This window comes from Amphiura filiformis, chromosome 15 (genome assembly GCF_039555335.1).
Source record: "Amphiura filiformis chromosome 15, Afil_fr2py, whole genome shotgun sequence".
NCBI lineage: Eukaryota > Metazoa > Echinodermata > Ophiuroidea > Amphilepidida > Amphiuridae > Amphiura > Amphiura filiformis.
Genome location: NC_092642.1, coordinates 19,927,030 through 19,947,951, shown reverse-complemented (window position 1 = coordinate 19,947,951; position 20,922 = coordinate 19,927,030). Strand labels below are relative to the sequence as shown.

The following is a 20,922-nucleotide window of genomic DNA, read 5'->3' as shown; positions in this document are numbered from 1 at the left end:
GTAAGTCTGTAGAAAGGAAAATTAAAATCAAATGTTCAGTACAAAAACGAAGCATTTAATTTAATTTTTATTCATAGGCAAAAGCAAATTAAAACAAAAGAAATTTTAAAAAATGCCGGGAATTGAACCCAAGCCCTTCCGTCAACTGCCAGGCGCCTTATCCACTGAGCTATTGAGGCGTTGTAATTCTACGTGCACTTTTGTACTATAGATTCTTTATAAATGAATAAAAAGTGTTTTAAACTAATCCACTTGTTTTATGCAATAATAATTGGCTTATTGAATAGAGAACCACGGTATTCAGACCTTTTCTTCACAAATTAGATTCCAAAACTTCACATAAATAGAAAAATGCACGGTATGCAAGCCTGTAAACAGTATAGAGACATAGTATTAAAATCTTTATTGTGTCTGCATACCGTAAAACTCATACATTGATATGGTCTAAATGATCGCAAACAAATCGAGTAACATTGAATAGCTCCATTGGTAGAGCGCGTACCAGTTGAACGAGCAGATTTGACCGCACTGGTTCGAACCCTGCATGGTCGCTTTTTATTTTGATCCCGATATTTTATTTTTCCGTAGTATTTATTTATACAGAATAGATTTCAGATTTTTGTTGATCTAAATAATGTTTTACAAGTTTGTAGACTTATTTTTTGGCATTTAAAGTGATCAATTGTGTTTCTAAACAGGGCCAAAAATAGGATATTAGGAATTTTAGTGACCAGTCCCTAAATATGACGGATTAGCTATTGTTACTTTTTGTGGGAAAGGATAATGATAAGAGCTGCTTAGCCTCCAAATTGCAGGTCTACATCTTATTTACTTTTTCATTTTATGGCCAAAAAACCAAAATTAGATGATTTTTTTTTTTTTTTTCAAATACAATGCAAGACAAAATAGGTTGGAATGAAAAATAGAATGTGCACCTTGTAATGGCCATATTTTCGTTATTTCTAGAGTGATGAAATGGCACTTTCTTGATTGTCAAGTCTAAACATTACCCTCACCCCGATACCTCCCCTGCCCCACCAATCAATGTTGGGTACTACTGAGCGCACATGAACAAAATGTCAGGATTCAACATTGATCAGGGGGAACGGGGGCTCATTTGCAATACCGTACTAATTTCATTCCAACCCTTTTGTCCAGGGTTGTAGACCAAACTGTTAGCAGACTAAATGCTTGTCGGACAAAATCATAGGTTTGTAGACCAAATGGGTTATTAGACCAATCTAATAATGGTTTTAGACTTATTAGGTACCGGTATTAAATTAAATGGTTATCGAACCAACTGGTTAAAAACGGAATAAAGGTGCACGGAAAGAATGCAAAAAAGAGGGAATATGAGATAGAGAAAGCCAATCCACGGAGATATACTTAGGTCTAGATAACTATTAATTTCCGTTGTATGCTTCTTATTATGTCTGATATAGGCCTACCGATCAAGTCTGGCCTATACCATGTAGGCCTAGGCCTATAATATCTTTTTCATAACAAAGTCCCATACTTTTTCTACAGAAAACAATATACATTCTTGTCGACCATTCTGATAAGTTTGTATTTATTTAGGATGTAAGTGTTAAGCCCTGGCTTTATAGACCTATATAAGGTTTAAATTGATTAGACGTTTAGTAGTAGGCCTATACTATAATGACGTATAGGCCTAGCTTTAATGACTAGGCCTAATTACAATTAATTGGTGAATGACATCAATGTATTTTATACATAAAATGTATTACTTAAATATTATTTTTCATATCCATTCAACAAATAGGGACATTTTAATTCAGGTATGACAAACAGGTAAAAGTTGCAAAAACTTCAAACCTGATTATCTCAAAATGGCCATTTTTGTGATATGCCACTATGTCATCCGAGCTATAGACATTGTTTGTCTTGGATCCGAGCGACAAATTAGATGCACAAGGTGGCGATCAATTAGACACCAACTTTGTGTGGTGTATGATGTGACGCTCTGGTTCACACAGTATGCAACGCCAATACGCTCACTTGTTGCGCGAACGCAAATACCAAACAGTAAGCGTGGACACGTTAACCATGCTGCGTAAATGCGGCTTAATAGTCGGAAACGTTCGTGATTTGTGTATTTTTACTGTAAAATAGTGATTTTCAAATGCCTGTAGATTTTTTTGCCCAGGGTGGATTTTGGTCGATTTTGGTCGATGTGATAGAAAAATTGAAGCCACGTCTACCAGTACAAAAATTGTCGATTGAGGAATTAATTCCAGCAGACAGCCTTTCCAGAGCTCTCTCTCCCTCACTAGTATCTGGGGATCGGTAAGAACCGTAAGAGCTATAATGACGAAACTTGTTAGGGGGGGAAGTATGACCAGAGGGTCTGGACCTGATTAGATTTTCAGTGCAAAATATGGTAATGAAGTACCTAATTTGCATAATTTATGCATAACAAGCAAAATACCCTTTGAACAGATTATCTGGAGATCTGTATGGGGTACAGTGACGTAACTTGGTGGGGAGTAGCGTGACCAGAGGTTCTTGAACTGATTAGATTTTCAGGTCATTTTGGGGTCATCTGAGGTCAAATTACTTAAAACTGTCATATGGGCATGAAACTTGGTGGGTACAGTCAACATTTGGTGTCAAATTTTGGAAGGTCATTTCGGGTCACCTAGGGGTCATCTGAGGTCAAATACTAAAAACTGTTGTATGGGCATGAAACTTGGTGGGTACATTCAACATTCGGAGTAAAATTTTTGGAAGGTTATTTTGGGGTCATCTGAGGTCACCCAGGGTCATCTGAGGTCAAATTACTAAAAACTCATATGTCAACATTTAGAGTCCATTTTTTGGGGTCCTTTTGGGGTCATCTAAGATCACCCAGGGGTCAACTGTGGTCAAATTACTAAAAACTGTCATATGTGCATGAAACTTGGTGGGTACAGTCAACATTCGGAGTCAAATTTTTGGAAGGTCATTTCAGAGTCATCTGAAGTCACTCAGGGGTACTCTGAGGTCAAATTACTAAAAACTGTCATGTTGGCATGAAACTTGGTGGGTACAGTCAACATTTAGAGTGACATTTTTGGAAGGTCATTTCGGGGTCATCCGAGGGTCACCCAGGGGTCATCTGGGGTCAAGTTACTTAAAACTTGTATGGGCATGAAAGTGGGTACAGAAAACATATATTGAGTCAAATTTTTGGAAGGTCATTTCGGGGTCATCCAAGGTCACCCAGGGGTCATCTAAAACTATCATATGGGCATGAACTTGGTGGGTACAGTCAACATTTAGAGCCAATGAGGTAGAAAGGATAGAGTGCCCTGCTCGCCGAATCTGTGAAGCCGGTTGGGTCCCGGTTTGGGTGCTGTATAGATACACAAAGTTGAACAAATCATGTATTAAAATGCATTAAATTTCCCAGTATACCATTGTTTTTATCAAAAAATTGCTGAATTATAAAGGCAAGCACGCCTGAATCTGGTATATCACCAGTGTTGCCACGCTAAACAACTCTACCACTTTTCGAAATTTTGCCTTCAGTCGCCGTTCCTGTAGAGCCCGCATGGCAACGGGCGAATGAACTAGATTTAGGAGCGTGCTTGCCTTTATTATTCAGCATTTTTTGATAAAAAAATGGTACACAGTAAAGTTGAATATGCTAAAACAAGTAATTTATTTAATTTTATTAATCCATACATGCTAGAGTAAATTCAGTTCCCATTTTAGTTGCATTTGCTGTTTTTGTTAGGTCCCTTCATTTCATAATGGCTTATTCAGTGTGTGATTGTCAATGAAACGGCAACGTACCAGCTCGAGCTCAGCGATCTATGTTTTTCTACGTCATTGTTTAGAGCCAAATTTTTGGAAGGTCATTTTGGGGTCACCAGGGGTCACCTGAGGTCAAATTCAGTCACCATCAGCCAGGTAATCATGCCCAGCTGAGAACTGCCAAAATTTAGGGGTCGAAGGTCCAATTTCAATATTAGTCCAGTCAAGCTCAAATTGAACAGGCAAATCAACATGGGTTGTTGCAGGTTCATTTACATCTACCAAAAGTAATCGCAAAAATAGGCAGTCACGAAAGCAGGCGAGACTTGTGGTTCGAGAACCACCTTGTTATAAATATTGCTTCTGCAGACAAATGCAGAAATCAAACTGTAAATATATATGTTTTTAAATAAAATAATTATGATGATTTTAAGGCAAGTCAGATCCTTGGGGGTATTGAATTCTGACCAGGCACCAGTACCCATGCTTTATCCGAAAAAGGCGAGACTAGCACTAGTCTCGAGAATTTCACAAGGGGTATCAAATTCACTGCAGCTTCTTCTAGTCCCGCTAGGGATATCAAATTCACCTATTCTAGTCTCCATAGGAGTACATATCCTAGACCCTACACACAAGTGTGTTTTTTCCCATCGATTACAATTGTGTCATAATCGTATTATGATATTAGTACCGTGTGACTGCTCAATGTCATTGGCATACTACAACCGTGTCATCATTCGCGAATGAAGAAAATTTGTAGCATGATCATGTCATAATTGCAGATGAAAATTACTTGTGTGTACGCATTTTGTTGTATTTATGTTTACCCAATGGACTTTGTAATTGTTGTGGCGTGTGTATAACCATATTATGACACGGTGACGAGGTGCTGACCGTGTGGATACTCTCGTCATTCATTTATAATACTATAATTGTGTCATAATCAGGTAGTTTCAACACAACAAAAATATACTAGTGTGGACTGGGTCTTATTTTAAGTAAAAAAAACCAAAATGTGACTTTTGACTTTCAAATCTGGTACAATAATTGTCATATTTGTGCATTTGGTCTTATAGGGAACTTTCACAGAAACTCCTGACGAAAACTGGTCCCATTTAGGGGTATACTTTTATAGAAATCTGGTCCTATTAGGGATATATTTGCACTTAAAACTAGTCCCAGTAGGAGTTACCTCCAGGTACCCTGGATCTAGCATGGGTCCCAGAAAATCCTTGAGAACCTCTCACAGACCAATTTGCTTACTTTTTCCTGGTCTCATGGGTAAAACTAAGCTGTTCCTCATAGTCATCCATAATATTAAGTATTATATCACTCATACATAAATTCTAGACAGTTCATTGGTTGATTACCATTTATCATTTTTACTATCACCCTCTCCGTGTGATAGTCTTTACCATCATGTGGTCTGCCGTAGTGCGCCTGCGCCAAGCCGTGCGCTGACTCTTGGACTCGCCGATTTAGTTATGGGGTGGACCCCAAAATGTGAAGTATATCACGGCAAAACATGGTGTTATGTAGATGAACAAATGTATTTCCTACCTTAAATAGTATTTTAGTAATATAATTTATGCATGAGTGATATAAAACAAATATTAACTGTCTTAAATTCGTGTAATGGTCGAAATATAATCACTCGGTGAAAGATGTATTGTTCCATTCCACTTGCCGTTCCGGCTCGTGGAATGGAACAATCCATTTTTCACCTCGTGATTATATTTCGACCATCACACTCATAGACAGTTAATATTTGTATACTGAAGTTGCAAAATTCTTGTCTTCATGCATATTTTTATTCTATCATAGGAGACGGAAGGTCCTCAGTGAAATTGAAAGTTGTTGGTGACATTCGTCAATTCAGAGAAATAGAAGTTGAAGAATTTAAACAGAAACTAGCCAAAAAGTGTGGAGAAGATATCATCTATATTACTGCAGAGGGACAAAAGGAAGGATGTGTTATTCTATATTTTGATGTCCCATCTGCATCAAAAGACAAATTCTTTCAGGACTTAGAGGATTGGTGTGTTCTACATGGTATCTTCCACGTTTGGTTTGACAATCAAGAAGTAACTACATTACCACATCTGGAGTCAAAGAAACCAAACCTTTGTAAGTGCCCCAGTTTTGATTGCTCATTTGAATCAACTAAGTTACTGTAATGTGTGATGATCGGGGAAAATGTGTCAAGTAGTCAATTTTTACCTAATTAAGTTTTGGTTTGGAAATAATATGTGTACTTTGATTTTGTTAAAAATCTTCTTGTGGACAAATTTTAAGATGGTTTAATAACGAGAGTTACCACTTGGCTAAAATACAAAACAAAAACTAGAAACCACAGTTGTGTTTGACCAAACACGAATATCTATGCCCGTGATGACCACACCTAACCCCCTTCCCCTATTCACAAACGAAAACTTGGTGAGCACCATCTGAAACCCCTTGTTTTAAACTTTCATTTGATACATACATGTAATGCTCATAACACTAGACTGGCCCACACTCTCTCTTATACCCTACCAAGCCTTCACTCTCTCTTATACCCTACCAGACCCTCACTCTCTCTAAAACACCACCAGACTGGACCACTCTCTCTGATACCCCACCAGACCCTCACTCTCTCTTATACTCCACCAGAAACTCACTCGCTCTAAAACACCACCAGGATGACCCATACTCTCTCTAATACACCACCAAGCCTTCACTCTCTCTTATACTCCACTATACACTCACTCTCTCTAAAACACCACCAGACTGGCCCACACTCTCTCTTATACCCTACCAAGCCTTCACTCTCTCTTATATCCCATCAGACCATCAATCTCTCTAAAACACCACCAGACTGGACCACACTCTCTCTAATACCCCACCAGACCCTCACGCTCTCTTATACTCCACCAGACACTCACTCGCTCTAAAACACCACCAGACTGGACCACACTCTCTCTAATACCCCACCAGACCCTCACTCTCTCTTATACTCCACCAGACCATCACTCTCTCTAAAACACCACCAGACTGGACCACACTCTCTCTAATACCCCACCAGACCCTCACTCTCTCTTATACTCCACCACCCAGCAAACACAAAAACGTTTTAAAAACGTTTTAAATAAGTTATATTTTGGCTTTTGGTTTAGGTAAAAACGTTTTAATAACATTAAAATGTCGGGTTATATAAAGGTCATGATAACGTTTTAAAACGTTTTGTATAAAACACACAACAACAATATTTTTAAATGTTTTCAAAAAATGTTATTGTAAACTATTTTTGCAAACATTTTTGCCAAATATTGTGTCAATACTTAAATAACATTATGTTAAAATATTTGAACCCAGCAAACACAGAAATGTTCTTAAAATGTTTTTTCAAAACCTTTTAATAACATTTAAATGTCAGGTTATATAAAGGTCATGAAAACGTTTTTAAAACGTTCTTGAAAATATTTTGGGCAAACATTTTTCGCAAAATATTTTTTCAACCCCAAAATAACATTATGTTTAGAATGTTTTGTATCAAGTTTTCAAGAATGTTTTTGGAATGTTATTAAAACGTTTTTATACCCTTTATATAACCCGACATTTAAAGGTTTTCTGTAAAACATTTTTGTTTCCTGAGCAGTAGGTTATCAAAAAAATGTTTTTTAAGGTTATGAAAACGTTTTATACTCTTAATATACCCTTTACATAACCCGACATTTAAACGTTTTCTGACAACCTTTTATAACCTTTTGCGAATGATGTCGAAAACGTTTTGTGTTTGCTGGGCAGACACTCACTTGCTCTAAAACACCACCAGGCTGACCCATACTCTCTCTAATACCCCACCAAGCCTTAACTCTCTCTTATACTCCACTATACACGCACTATCTCTAAAACACCACCAGACTGGCCCACACTCTCTCTTATACACTACCAAGCCTTCACTCTCTCTTATACCCCATTAGACCATCAATCTCTCTAAAACACCACCAGCCTGGACCACACTCTCTCTAATACCCCACCAGACCCTCACTCTCTCTCTCTCTCTTATACTCCACCAGACACTCACGCTCTAAAACACCACCAGACTGGCCCACACTCTCTCTAATACACTACTAAGCCTTCAAGCTCTCTTATACCCCATCAGACCCTCTCTCTTAAACACCACCAGACTTGACCACACTCTCTCTTATACCCCACCCCTTAACCAACCACACTCCTTGTCCCATCATGACAACCTATTGAGGTGGTCCAAGGAACCAAAATCAAAATGCCTACACATTCCCTTTTAAGGGAGTTTTTGTCAAGTGATCAGTTTCCTTGACGTACGATTCAGGCCGTTATCATTGCAAATACAGGTAGCTAACAAAATGCGGCCTATTGCGCTACACTGTGTTAATAGTTTACCTAATTTGCAGTTTAAAGCCTTTGAACTTTAACCTCTGGGGTTGCGGCTACCACATAATACATCTAGGGTTATGGGCCATCATTGTACCAAGTATGAACCCTGAGGGCGCTGTAGTTCTTGAGCTGGAGATGTTTGAAATTTTACACATATTGCTCCCTGTTGCCCATGACTTTTGACCTCTGGGATCGATGTTACTGCAAAAAAAAGGGTCATGGGTCATCATTGTACTAAGTATGAACGCTGAGGGCGCTATAGTTCTTGAGCTAAAGCGGTTTTAAAAATTTACACATATTGCCCCCTGTAGCCTGTGACCTTTGACCTCTGGGGTTGTGGCTAGCATAGCATACTTCTAGGGTCATAGGCCATCATTGTACCAAGTATGAACCCTGAGGGCGCTATAGTTTTTGAGCTAGAGCTGTTTGAAATTTTACACATATTGCCCCCTGTAGCCCATGACCTTTGACCTTTGGGGTCGTGGGTACCCTAGGATGTATCTAGGGGTCATGGGCCATCATTGTACCAAGTATGGGCCCGAGGCTTCTTTGGTTCTTGAGCTAGAGGAGTGCAAAGAAGTGGTCTTAAGAAGGAGAAGGAGAAGAACTAGAAACCACAGTTGTGTTTGACCAAACACGAATATCTATGCCCGTGGCCCACACTCTCTCTAACACCCCAACAGACCATCACTCTCTTATACTCCACCAGACACTCACTCGCTCTAAAACACCACCAGACTGGACCACACTCTCTCTAATACCCCACCAGACCCTCACTCTCTCTTATACTCCACCAGACACTCACTCGCTCTAAAACACCATCAGGCTGACCCATACTCTCTCTAATGCCCCACCAGACCCCCAATCTCTCTTATACTCCACCAGACACTCACTCGCTCTAAAACACCAACAGCCTTCTCTCTCTTATACCTCATCAGACCATCAATCTCTCTAAAACACCACCAGACTGGACCACATTCTCTCTAATACCCCACCAGACCCTCTCTCTAAAACACCACCAGGCTGACACCACTCTCTCTAATACCCCACCAAGCCATCACTCTCTCTTATACTCCACCAGACACTCACTAGCTCTAAAACACCACCAGACTGGCACACACTCTTTCTAATACCCCACCAGACCCTCACTCTCTCTTATACACCACCAGACACTCACTCGCTCTAAAACACCACCAGGCTGACCCAAACTCTCTCTAATACCCCACCCAGCCATCACTCTCTCTTATACTCCACCAGACACTCACTCGCTCTAAAACACCAACAGGCTGACCCATACTCTCTCTAATACCCCACCAAGCCTTCACTCTCTCTTATACTCCACCAGACACTCACTCGCTCTAAAACACCAACAGGCTGCCCATACTCTCTCTTATACCCCACCAAGCCTTCACTCTCTCTTATACTCCACCAGACACTCACTCGCTCTAAAACACCACCAGGCTGACCCCAACTATCTCTAATACCCCACCCAGCCATCACTCGCTCTTATACTCCACCAGACACTCACTAGCTCTAAAACACCCCCAGATTGGCGCACACTCTCTCTAATACCTCACCAGACCCTCACTCTCTCTTATAATCCACCAGACACTCACTCGCTCTAAAACACCACCAGGCTGGCCCAAACTCTCTCTAATACCCCACCAAGCCATCACTCTCTCTTATACTCCATCAGACCCTCACTCTCTCTGAAACACCACCAGACTGGAGAATACCCCTTTAATCCCAAAACATTGTGTGCCTTTAAGCGGTTAACCTTTTAACCCCATTGTACGTCTTGACGTATATTTGAAGCCTTCATCATTGCAAATACAGGTAGCTACCAAAATGCTACCTATTGCGATACACTGTGTTAACCGGTCGTACCTATTTTGCTTTTTAAAGCATATGAACTTTGACCTCTGGGGTTGCGGCTAGCATAGCATACTTCTAGGGTCATAGGCCATCATTGTACCAAGTATGAACCCTGAGGGCGCTATAGTATTTGAGCTAGAGCTGTTTGAAATTTTACACATATTGCCCCCTGTAGCCCATGACCTTTGACCTCTGGGTTCGGGGTTCCCTAGGATGTTGCTAGGGGTCATGGGCCATCAGTATACCAAATATGGGCCCCGAGGCTACTTTGGTTCTTGAGCTAGAGGAGTGCAAAGAAGTGGTCTTAAGAAGGAGGAGGAGAATCCGAAGACTAAACACAACAAATACAATATCTATGCCACCGTTCCACGGGCATAGATAAGGAGAAGACTAAACAGAACAAATACAATATCTATGCCACCGTTCCATGGGCATAGATAAGTAAGTGTTAAAATATATGTATAAGACATGTTAAAAGTTTATTTCTTGCAATGTATTACTAGTGTTTATCGTAATCATATTAATTGCAATGACATGATTTCTGCCTTTACAAGGGTCAGTCAGTATGTAATGAAAGTTGACCTTTGACCCCATATATTGAATATTTGGATGGAATTTCTTTATGATCATATGAAGACTGTTATACCTTACTATATACTTGATTATGTAACAGCATTAGCATAATCACCCAAAACGGTGGACCTTTTAATTACTGCAAAGGCATATGTTAAAACGTCTGAGAACAGCAAAACTACATGTATATCAGTATATGGCTAGTTTTGGGCAGAAATAAATGCTAGGTCCTGGGTCTGTCTTTGGTAAAATATTAGAATTGGCACCGTTAAACTTGGGTAGAAATGGGACGTCTTTGAACTTCAACAACTTTGCAAGAATTGCATTCAGAATACGAAGAATGTCCTGATATCAAATAATTTTGAATTTTTGAAATTCGCGATATAATACACATTTTATGGTAAATTATTAAAAATTGATATTTTTTTATATTTAACCTTCCTCGAAGTTAACTTTATAAATCTAATGGTATGTACTTAAAGTATATGTAGCTGGGATGAAAAGCCGACAAGCAATTGAAAATTTGGATCTTTCGTATTGAAGATATGGATTTTTTCCAAAAACACCAACAAAATTTAGGTCTTTTTGAGAAAAAAATGTATATCTTCAATATGAATGGTCAAAATTTTCAATTCATCATCAGTTTTTCATCCCAGCTACATACACTTTAAGTACCGGTACATATCATTAGATTTATAAAGTTTACTTTGAGGACTGTTAAATATCAAAAATTTTAGAAATATCAAATTTTAATTATTTGTCATAAAATTTGTATTATGTCACGAATATCAAAAAATCAACATTATTTGATATCATCAGGATATTCCTCGTACATTCAGAATGCAATTTGATATGTCTGGTATACTCTGAGCTTCCACAAAAAATATGTAAAAATGTCACTAAACGTTAATATCAGATTTCCGTAAACAGATGCATCAGTAGGGTTGTAGATCAAACTATTTCTTATTTTGCGTGACAAACCCAGAAATATTACTCACGGCTTGAGCTTTCGCCATCTTGGCTGATGGCTTGATCACAAGTGTCTGTTGTGATCTGGTCCACTGCGTTTCCCGCGGAGGTTGGATGCACTCTCACTCCCAGGGTTGAAAGTTGGTTTTAGCAGTGGATCATATATCACGTCATAAGAGGCAAGCATTCTAGACAAAGACTCTAACGCCACATCACGTAGAATTAGAGAAGCAATAAAAATACGCAGAAAGGGGGCTAAAACTATCAACCGCGACGACGGGGCTTTTTCTCTCAGTCACGTATATGATCCACTGCTAAAACCAACTTTCAACCCTGGGAGTGAGAGTGCATCCAACCTCCGCAGGAAACGCAGTGGACCAGATCACAACAGACACTTGTGATCAAGCCATCAGCCAAGATGGCGAAAGCTCAAGCCGTGAGTAATATTTCTGGGTTTGTCATGCAAAATAAGAAATAGTTAATATCAGATCCCTTAACCTCACATGAACACATCTCTTTTTACATAAATTTCGCATTCAAACGATGGCCTCTCTCTATGTACCACTACTTTTTGTATAAATGAACCAATAGTAGAATAACAATTATATTTTAATCACAGTTTCAAATATAGGAGACTCCAGTTTGAATGTTTGGGGATTAGTCAACAGAACTGACAGAAAAAATTTAATTTCCACATTTAATTGCCATTGTTGGCAATATCAAAATGTTTAAAGAAAGGAAAACCTTGTTTTTGGCAAAAAACATCTATTTCACCACACATTATAAATAAGCTAAACCCATTCCAGCCCGACAAAGATGGTTTTATGATCAGAGCTGGAAGTTTGCGTTCTACTACTATATTCCAAAAGACAGCACTCTCCACACTTTAATTTCTGAGAAAATCTAAAATATAACACCTCATTTCAGCCTAGCTCTTATTTCCCTTAACAAAAATGACTCATTTTCAGCCAGTGACTGTAGACCATTGATGCTATGCTAATGCTGTTAAGTAATCAAGTGTTTGATATAATTTTACATGTGTTGTTTGAAAGTTACAGTGTTTATGTGATCATAGAGAAATGCCATGAAAATAATCCAAATATGGGGTCACAAGTCAACTTTCATTGCATACTGACCGTTGAACCGACCCTCGTAATACATGGACACAAAAAAGGAAAAGCCAAAACACTCCATAGCTGGAGTTCCAAAGAAGGAGGGGACCAAAAAAGTGTGATGAGTGGGCATTGCCATTTTTTTAGCAATTTTAAATGGAATTTAACACATTAATTAAGGGGCATATACCTCTGCCACTATTGCAATACATCACATTGGACCAATATACATGACATGCAGAAAATTAAATAAACAGCTATATAAAATATTACAACAAAAATTTTGGGACACAGATCTGCTTATACAAGTAACATATTATGTGACACTAGCTGGATGCCCTGAATCACTGAAAAGGTGACATAAACAGAATATAGCAATTTATATCACATGCGAGATGGATCAATTGGGGTAAAGAAGCTGGGGGAAACTTGAATTAATTTTATCAATAATCATGATTACCCGACCATTTACTTTTTTCTTCCTCATCTTTTTCTTCTTCTTTCCGGTCCCATATTACATATCCCGCATCCCGTATGGTGTCCATCTATTAGTATTGTGTCCTACTAGCAGGCCCCCACTAGCTGTTGATTGGAGCAATCGATAAATGGGAGGAATCACTGACTATAGTGATTGATACCTCATGCGAGAAGAATCAGTCAGGGTTAAGAAGCTTGGGAAACCTTGTATTCTGTTTTTTCTATATTGTGCATGAGTGTCGATAGGCGTAGGCCTAATGTAGCTATTTTATCATCTTCATACTCACTTAACCCCATTCCATACCCTTTAATGTTGTGGTCGACATAGCGTTTGTCGATATTTATGTCGATATAGAGCAAATCTCGACATGTCAATATATATATTCAACATATCGACAAACGTCAATGGAAAATAAAAATAATCAATGATCAGTATAAGACGCTGCAATGAGCTGTATTGCTATTTTTAATAAAAAATAATGAAGCACACTGAGTTAAAATAAATTGAAAACCTTACTTTGTTGCGTATTTCATAAAATATTCTCACAACTTTCGATTGCTGCTCAGTATTCAGTAGTACGTACAGTACACGCTCGTAGATGGGAACCAACATAACATTACGCATTTTATTATAATGAGTTCTAAATCGGCCCGTGCCAGCAGTACATGTAATTGTACACAGAAAACACTACAGTGCAGTAGAAACAGACAGCGCTGTCTGGGGGCTTGGCGCAAGCACATGTTTTACGTCTGTATAGGGGTGTGTACATGTACATGTACATGTTCATATTCATCCTTAAAATACGTAACATTACATAACAGAACACCGACTCTGAATCGGACTATTTATGTTACGTAATTTTTGACGAAATAAAAACTTTCCGTCCCATGAAAATAGGCCGGGAAACCCGGAACCTGAACCTCGCGGGCCAAACGTTTGTGAATCGTTGTGTCGGGCGGCACTCGTCGCGATTGCATGAGCCCCGGGCATGAGCATGATGAGTGGAGCGGGAAAATTGGATTTCCCCGAATTATAATCGGTACAACCTGTGACACTCTAGAATATAGTCTCATGATTTTATGAATGACAGCCTGATGAAATGAGTGTTGAGAAATTACTGAAATGAAAACAATATTTTTCCTCTCGCACTCGCGGTATTTTGGACTATTTCCAACTTACGAGTCCGAAATAATCAGTCACCATTATGTATTGAGGTAAGGTTATCTATACCCACGTAAAACCCAGGCGTATAACATGAGAAACTGTTGTTTTAAATGTGTTTTTGGCTAGCGTTTTAGCCGATTTTGAAACTTGTATTATGTCGACATGCATATCGACGTCGGGATAAAATTATATCGACATGTCGACTTGAAAAAAACATGCCGACCACAACATTAATACCCTTAACCTATTTTATTACCTTTTTCTCTTCCCAGTGCCTTATTGGATATCGGTGTCCTGTACTAGCTTTGTCCATCTACTGAACTTTCTTGCTTATGTTTCTTATGTTTATGTGAACACATAAACAACCTTTCACTAATTATAGTAAGATTACTTGATTGTATTTCTTGTATATTTTCAGACATAAGGAATGCAGATACAATTCTAGATGTTCTGAAAAACAATGTTGACAGTGTCAAAGGAATTACTGCTACTGCTGCAAGCTCTTTACAGATAGTAAGTATATACTAATGTGGCACAAAATGCAAATGCTATAATAGCATGTAATTTACATTTATCAGTTAACCAAACATTAAAAATGCAACATAATTTCTTTATTACACTACACTTTTAGCTTGACATAATATTGTATATATTTATGTTGGGTGTAGTGCATTTTGTTGATGAGCACTACAGTGAAGTACACAGGTTCAATGGAACTGTTGATTTCTAATGTCCAAGAATGAATATTTTGGTAAGAGGAGACCAACAAAAAAAAGGAAATATTGTTATGTTCATGTTTTGATTACTTATGTACCAATAATTTGATTAAACAGGGGGACAAGCCTTTACTTCATCTGGCCGCTGAGTTGAACAACCTAGAAATGGTAAAGCATCTCATATCACAAGGAGCTGCAGTGGATCAAGTAGACATGGTATGGTTAAAAAAATCAAAACTGAAATTAATCGCAAATAAACTAAATGTAGAATTTTATTTTCTTGTTATAAAACAACTTCAGAATTATCATTTGCATGAATGTTTAAATTATTTTTGTTTGGTTGGTTATATAGTTGTCTAAAGAAGATAAGATAAATTTGGGAATAAAGCAAGAATTTGAATAGAATTTTGAAGCAGAAGTCTCCTAGACTAACCTTCATGTAATGTATCATGGATTCTTTTATTTATTTTATTATACAGATGAAAGCAACAGCATTGCATATGGCTGTGTTTCTCAACTATTCAAATATATGTGTTGAACTGCTCAAACACATGCAAGACACAGATGCTATCAATTATGCTGATGAGGTAATTAATGTAAAACATGTGCGCATACTGCCTGCAAAGAATAAGGACAACTGCCAACCTACAGTTTGGTCACGTCACCTCATCTACATTTTTTTGTATACACCAGCTTCAATTTGAATTTGAAGTATAAGTGACAAGTGAAATATAGAAAAAGTTAATTGTGACATGATCTACTCCATGGGGGTCAAAGGAGTTACTGCTTTATGCAAACATTAAGCTATCATATACTGAAAACACTCAAGGTCTAGCATTATTGGTTCTTAAAAGATCTGAATTTTGTGATGTGTGTTTTCTTATGTATTTTATTGGTTTTTTTTTGCTCCATATTTTTGCCTTTATATCAATTTCAATTTTAATGATATTTCCTTGTACATTTATCATGTTGTGATAAAACTTACTACAAATTTACTACAATAAATTACTATAAACTTAAAGCAGATAGTGTAAATTTACGGGTTGGTACAATTTGTGACCCTACTTTTCATACCCGACTTTTCATACCCCACCTGACCCGACTTATTTTTAAAGTTTTGTTAGATATTCGCAGTTTATTCCGTTGGTAATCAAATATTAAGCAAATACCATACACATTTCCTTAATATTATTGATAAAGAACAGCGTTTTCAAGCATTTTCTCATCTCAAATTTCAAAGCCTCGTTCAGCCATATTTAGATACATACATATTTAGGTATTGATGAGTTTTGAGCCCTGTGCAATTCTAATCGCCTGGACTAAGGGATTGTTCAGAAATACTATGGGGTGGCAAAATGGAGGGGTCAAAAAAAGTTGTATGTCTTCAAAAAGGGGAGTCAAAAAAGTTTTTGCTCCTGATAGGGGGCGGGGGTCAAAAAAGTTTTAACAAGAAAATACCAAAAGAACAAGAACATAGGCCTACAACATTTCTTTTTGGAAGCTCGAAGACTTTACATTTATCCAGTCTCTATAAGAAAAGAGTATACCGGTATGTATATATTCCACTGATAATACCGGGTCAAAATGATGCAACCGACATTTTTTTCTTCTTTTCTCCTGAAATTTATATTTTTCCACTGACCACAGAAAAATTACGCCCCTGATAAACAAGTCTGATAAAGCACTAAAAATCTTGAGTAGGCCTATGTGCCCAGATGTTTCTCTCAATTTCCCTTTTTGTGTTATTTTTATTTAATTATTGGTTCTAAGAATGAAACATGAAAATATTAGAATGCAAACAATGAAATTAAACTTCATACAAGTCACCCTATAAAACTTGCATGTTTCAGTGTAGGAAATAGGCCTAAAGGCCTATAAATTAAAAAAATGTACAACCATTAAACTTAGTGTATACTTGTTATAATGTAAATTGGGATTGTGATCGTTACTGCACAAATCATAAGTTGTTTTTTAAATTCTTGGAAAGGGTTGATCTAAAAGGTTGTGTATGTCCAAAGATGGGGGGTCAAAAAAGTTTCAGGTTCTCTGGAAAACTGTGCACGTACGTATGTCGTAAAGCCCGTGCGTTGATACTCAAACTGTTGAGGTAAGCACGTATATGGAAGGAAGGAAGAGGGGGGTGGGGTCAAAACTCCCATTTGACTCCAATTTCCAAGTGCCCAGCCCCCCCATGTTCTGAACACTCCCTAAACCTGGTTATAAAGTTTGCTCAAGCCAATCAATAAGTGTTTGCTTATATCACAATGCATTGACCAATTAAGCCTTGATATGCTAACTTGATTGAACTTGCTTGGAGCAACTGAGCGGTACACTGAAGTCAATACTCAATTAATCTCAAATGTTGGTAGCAGTGAAAGGGCTGAATAACATGCAATGACAATATTGACGTTTATAATGTCACCATGCGGACAGGTATACTTCCTCATGAAAAGGTAACTTATGAACGACTGGTTTGGAGATTATGGCTGCGCACGAGGAAGGGCGATGTTTATAAATAATAATTTCTAAATCATAATTTTTCACCAATTACACTGATTTAGCCTTTTCAATTCGGTAGACTTCATTTACACTTTATTTAGTATTCATTGAAATATTTAAAATGATTTATCATAACGATAAAAAGTTGGGTCAAGTGGGGTATGAAAAGTCGGGTATGAGAAGTAGGGTCACAAATTGTACCAACCCTAAATTTACTACAATATCTTTAAAGATCATCTGAGGTCAAATTGTAACGAGTGTTTGATTTTTTCTAATTTCCAATTCAAAATTTGAAGTTCATTTCAAGGTCATAAGGGTCAAATAACTTAAAAGATTTTTGGATTTTCATGAAACTTGGCGAATATGAAGAGTAATGAAAGTAAAATATGGTAAAGGATCTTAGGTAAAAGTAAAAGATTGATGGATTTTCATTAGAGCAAAAGCCAGAATTTTACACGGTAATTTCAATGCCAAATTGGGCCATTTCCTTGAAACCTGATGGATATGTAAACACGATGGCTGGTGGGGCTTGCTTAGTTTCAAACTACTGTATATTATAAAAAAAGAAAGAATTAAAAAGACTATAGCCAAAATATTTAATTCTCGATCATGCGAGCCAACTTGGGTATGCACAGTTATTTGCGTCGAGCGTACTACGGAAAGACCGGCGCTTACGGCGCAAACACAGCTTTTGACAATTGACCAATCACACGGTCGTTGCTAGGCAAGGTCAAGGTTCGGTCAGGCAGTTCGAGCTATCGTCTTATTCTATGAAAAGTACGCTGATGCAGAATGTACATCTTCCCATGATCGAGAATTTGTTATTTTGGCTATAGTTTGTGTCTGATGTCTGTGTCAATCAAACTCCCTACGAGCCTTGATTGGTTAATAGCATTGTCTGGTGCCAATTGCAGAAAATGGCAAAAAATTATGCACTTTTACAAGGCAAAAAAGCAATATTTCTGGGCAGTGTTGACATGGTGCCTTTGGGAAACTTTGAGATGATTTGTATATTTCAAAATTAACAATAAGGCACCCGGTTTTACTGCCCCTTAGTGATATTTAAGATTAACTATACTTACATTAGCCATGATGCGGCGGCATATATTATTGCACACAAAGATAACTACATGCATTACATATGATATTGTCCACATAGCATGCACCTCAAATGTAAAAAGTGAAAAACAAGGCCTATAAATAAAGTAGGAAACAACCAAAGGATTATTAAGATTCCATCTGCATTCATCCACACCAGTTCAAAATGGCAGTTAGAAATATATTCCCATCATGCACCTATTTGACCCTTGGGTCAACCACTGAGGAAGTGAAGGCTATAACTGGCTAACAGCTATAAGCCAAGTTCAAAAATCAAACGGCTATAGCTAAACTAGCTGTTCAAAAATGTGAAGGCTAAATTATAGCTGTTCAAAAATGTGAAGGCTGAATTATAGCTGTTCCAAGCATGTAGCAGCTAAGCAACTGGCTGTTCAAACTTACAACTGCTGAGTAACAGCCTAGTGACGGCTTAATTAGCTGTTCACTTTGGTAAGGGCATCGCGTTCAGCCACTCATCATCACGACACTTGTAAAGAAACCATGCTCAAGTTTGATTGACAGATAACGTCAGACGCAAACTAGTCTTTATAATTCTGTCTTCAATTATAGTTCATTAATTCATTTGAAGTAGAGACGTTATAAATGGCAGCATGACTTGTGTGGGTGCCTTAGGGGTGGGTGTGTGTAATTAAACATTCATAATATGTTTTCCACAAACTACTCAATATAATCCATTTGTTTGAATCCATTAGGTTGGTAACACTGCACTGCATCTAGCCGTGTATCAAGGCAACTATGAGTTATGTTCACTCCTGATGGAATACAAGGCCAAGACTGATGTCAAAAATAAGGTATTTGTGTAAAGTACACATTACATGGTCTAAAGAATTAGCACCAATAAATAACCAACATGTAAACAGAGACCATTTTCCCTAGCCATGCAGGCAATTCTGTAAAAAAACAAAAAAAACAAAAAAACACACCTGAAATAGTCTTGCTATTGTGCATAGAAGCTAGACAAAGGTCATTAAGGGGTCACTTCCTGTATAAAACGAAATACCTTTAAATGCTTCTTCTCCAACAAATTATGTAGGACAGTGACGCCACTTGCATACATGCATTGTTTTACCCATGTGGTCCTCACAGATTTGGGGTCAAAGGTCATTAAGGAGTCACTTCCGGTATAAAACGAAATACCTTCAAAAAATTTTATCAGCCAAGAAAAACATAGGTAGGTGATGGTATGTTCACACATGAATTGTGTTTAGCCAATGTTTATGTGGTATTTTTTTATTTGGGGTCAAATGTGTTTAAGGGGTCACTTCTGGTATAAAACGAAATAACTTCAAAAAATTTATCAGCCAAGAAAAACATAGCACAGAGACGGTACATTTACACATGAATTGATGTTACTCAGTGTATATGTGGTATTTTTTATTTGGGGTCAAAGGTCATTAAGGGGTCACTTCCAGTTTGAGAAGAAAATTTTTCAAAATGCCCCTTCTGCCACAAATAACATGGCAAAGTGATGCCACGTGTACGCATGCATTGACATTAAGCCAATGTCTATGGAGTGTTCTGAGATTTTGTGGTCAAAGGTCATTAAGGGGTCACCCACGGCTGTGTTTGTGGTCTTAGACCACAGCCCTGTCTAGTTTTACTTGTTTCCCCACATCAAGTTGGTGTACCTTGCTCTTTTTCTTTCATGCACTTTCACTATGCGATAAACGTGACACAGAACGTTGCAAGTCCACATTGCTAACATGTTCAAGCTAATTTACTGTATCTGAGGACATATCTTTGACTATTTATCCTATTTGTTATTTGTTGCAGGAACATGAGACTGTAATTGATGTGGGAAGAACTAAACACCCAAGTCTTTTGATTTATTTGTTAGATGAAGAGGTTTGTCATTAATATTTTTTCCATACTATTGGGCATGCCCATAACCAATCTGAGCGTTCTGAAGGTGTTAGAGCTCAGTTATTGAGAATGATGTCCCTGTGTGGGGGAACAACACAGTATTCAAAAAGGGCAGATTTTCAAATGCATTGAAACTTAATCATAAATATAAGTAACATTTAGTCAAATATACCTTGCACATGGTGATGATCACCCACAAACCCGGAAGGTGATGACAAACATGTTAAAACAGTGACCTTTCTTATTATTATAAGAAACCATTTAAAAAGTGGGAAAGAAGTGTATTTAAAGATAACATGATCTCATAGTTTAAGTATCCATTAACTGCCCATTCTTACTCAGAATGATAGAGTAATAATACAAACTGTCAGTTTAGATTTTATGGCTTTTGTGTAGA

General features: G+C 37.8%; 1 protein-coding gene across 1 annotated transcript in view; it reads left to right on the top strand.

Annotated features, from left to right (window-relative positions):
• The window catches only part of LOC140170774 (uncharacterized), an 87,576-nt gene that overhangs the window by 50,723 nt on the left and 15,931 nt on the right, over positions 1–20,922 (top strand). Inside the window, exons 8-13 of the mRNA XM_072193999.1 lie at positions 5,584–5,886; positions 14,747–14,841; positions 15,162–15,260; positions 15,524–15,631; positions 19,355–19,453; positions 20,436–20,507. Coding sequence (XP_072050100.1) covers positions 5,584–5,886; positions 14,747–14,841; positions 15,162–15,260; positions 15,524–15,631; positions 19,355–19,453; positions 20,436–20,507 — 776 coding nt within the window. The remainder of the gene's footprint in view (positions 1–5,583; positions 5,887–14,746; positions 14,842–15,161; positions 15,261–15,523; positions 15,632–19,354; positions 19,454–20,435; positions 20,508–20,922) is intronic.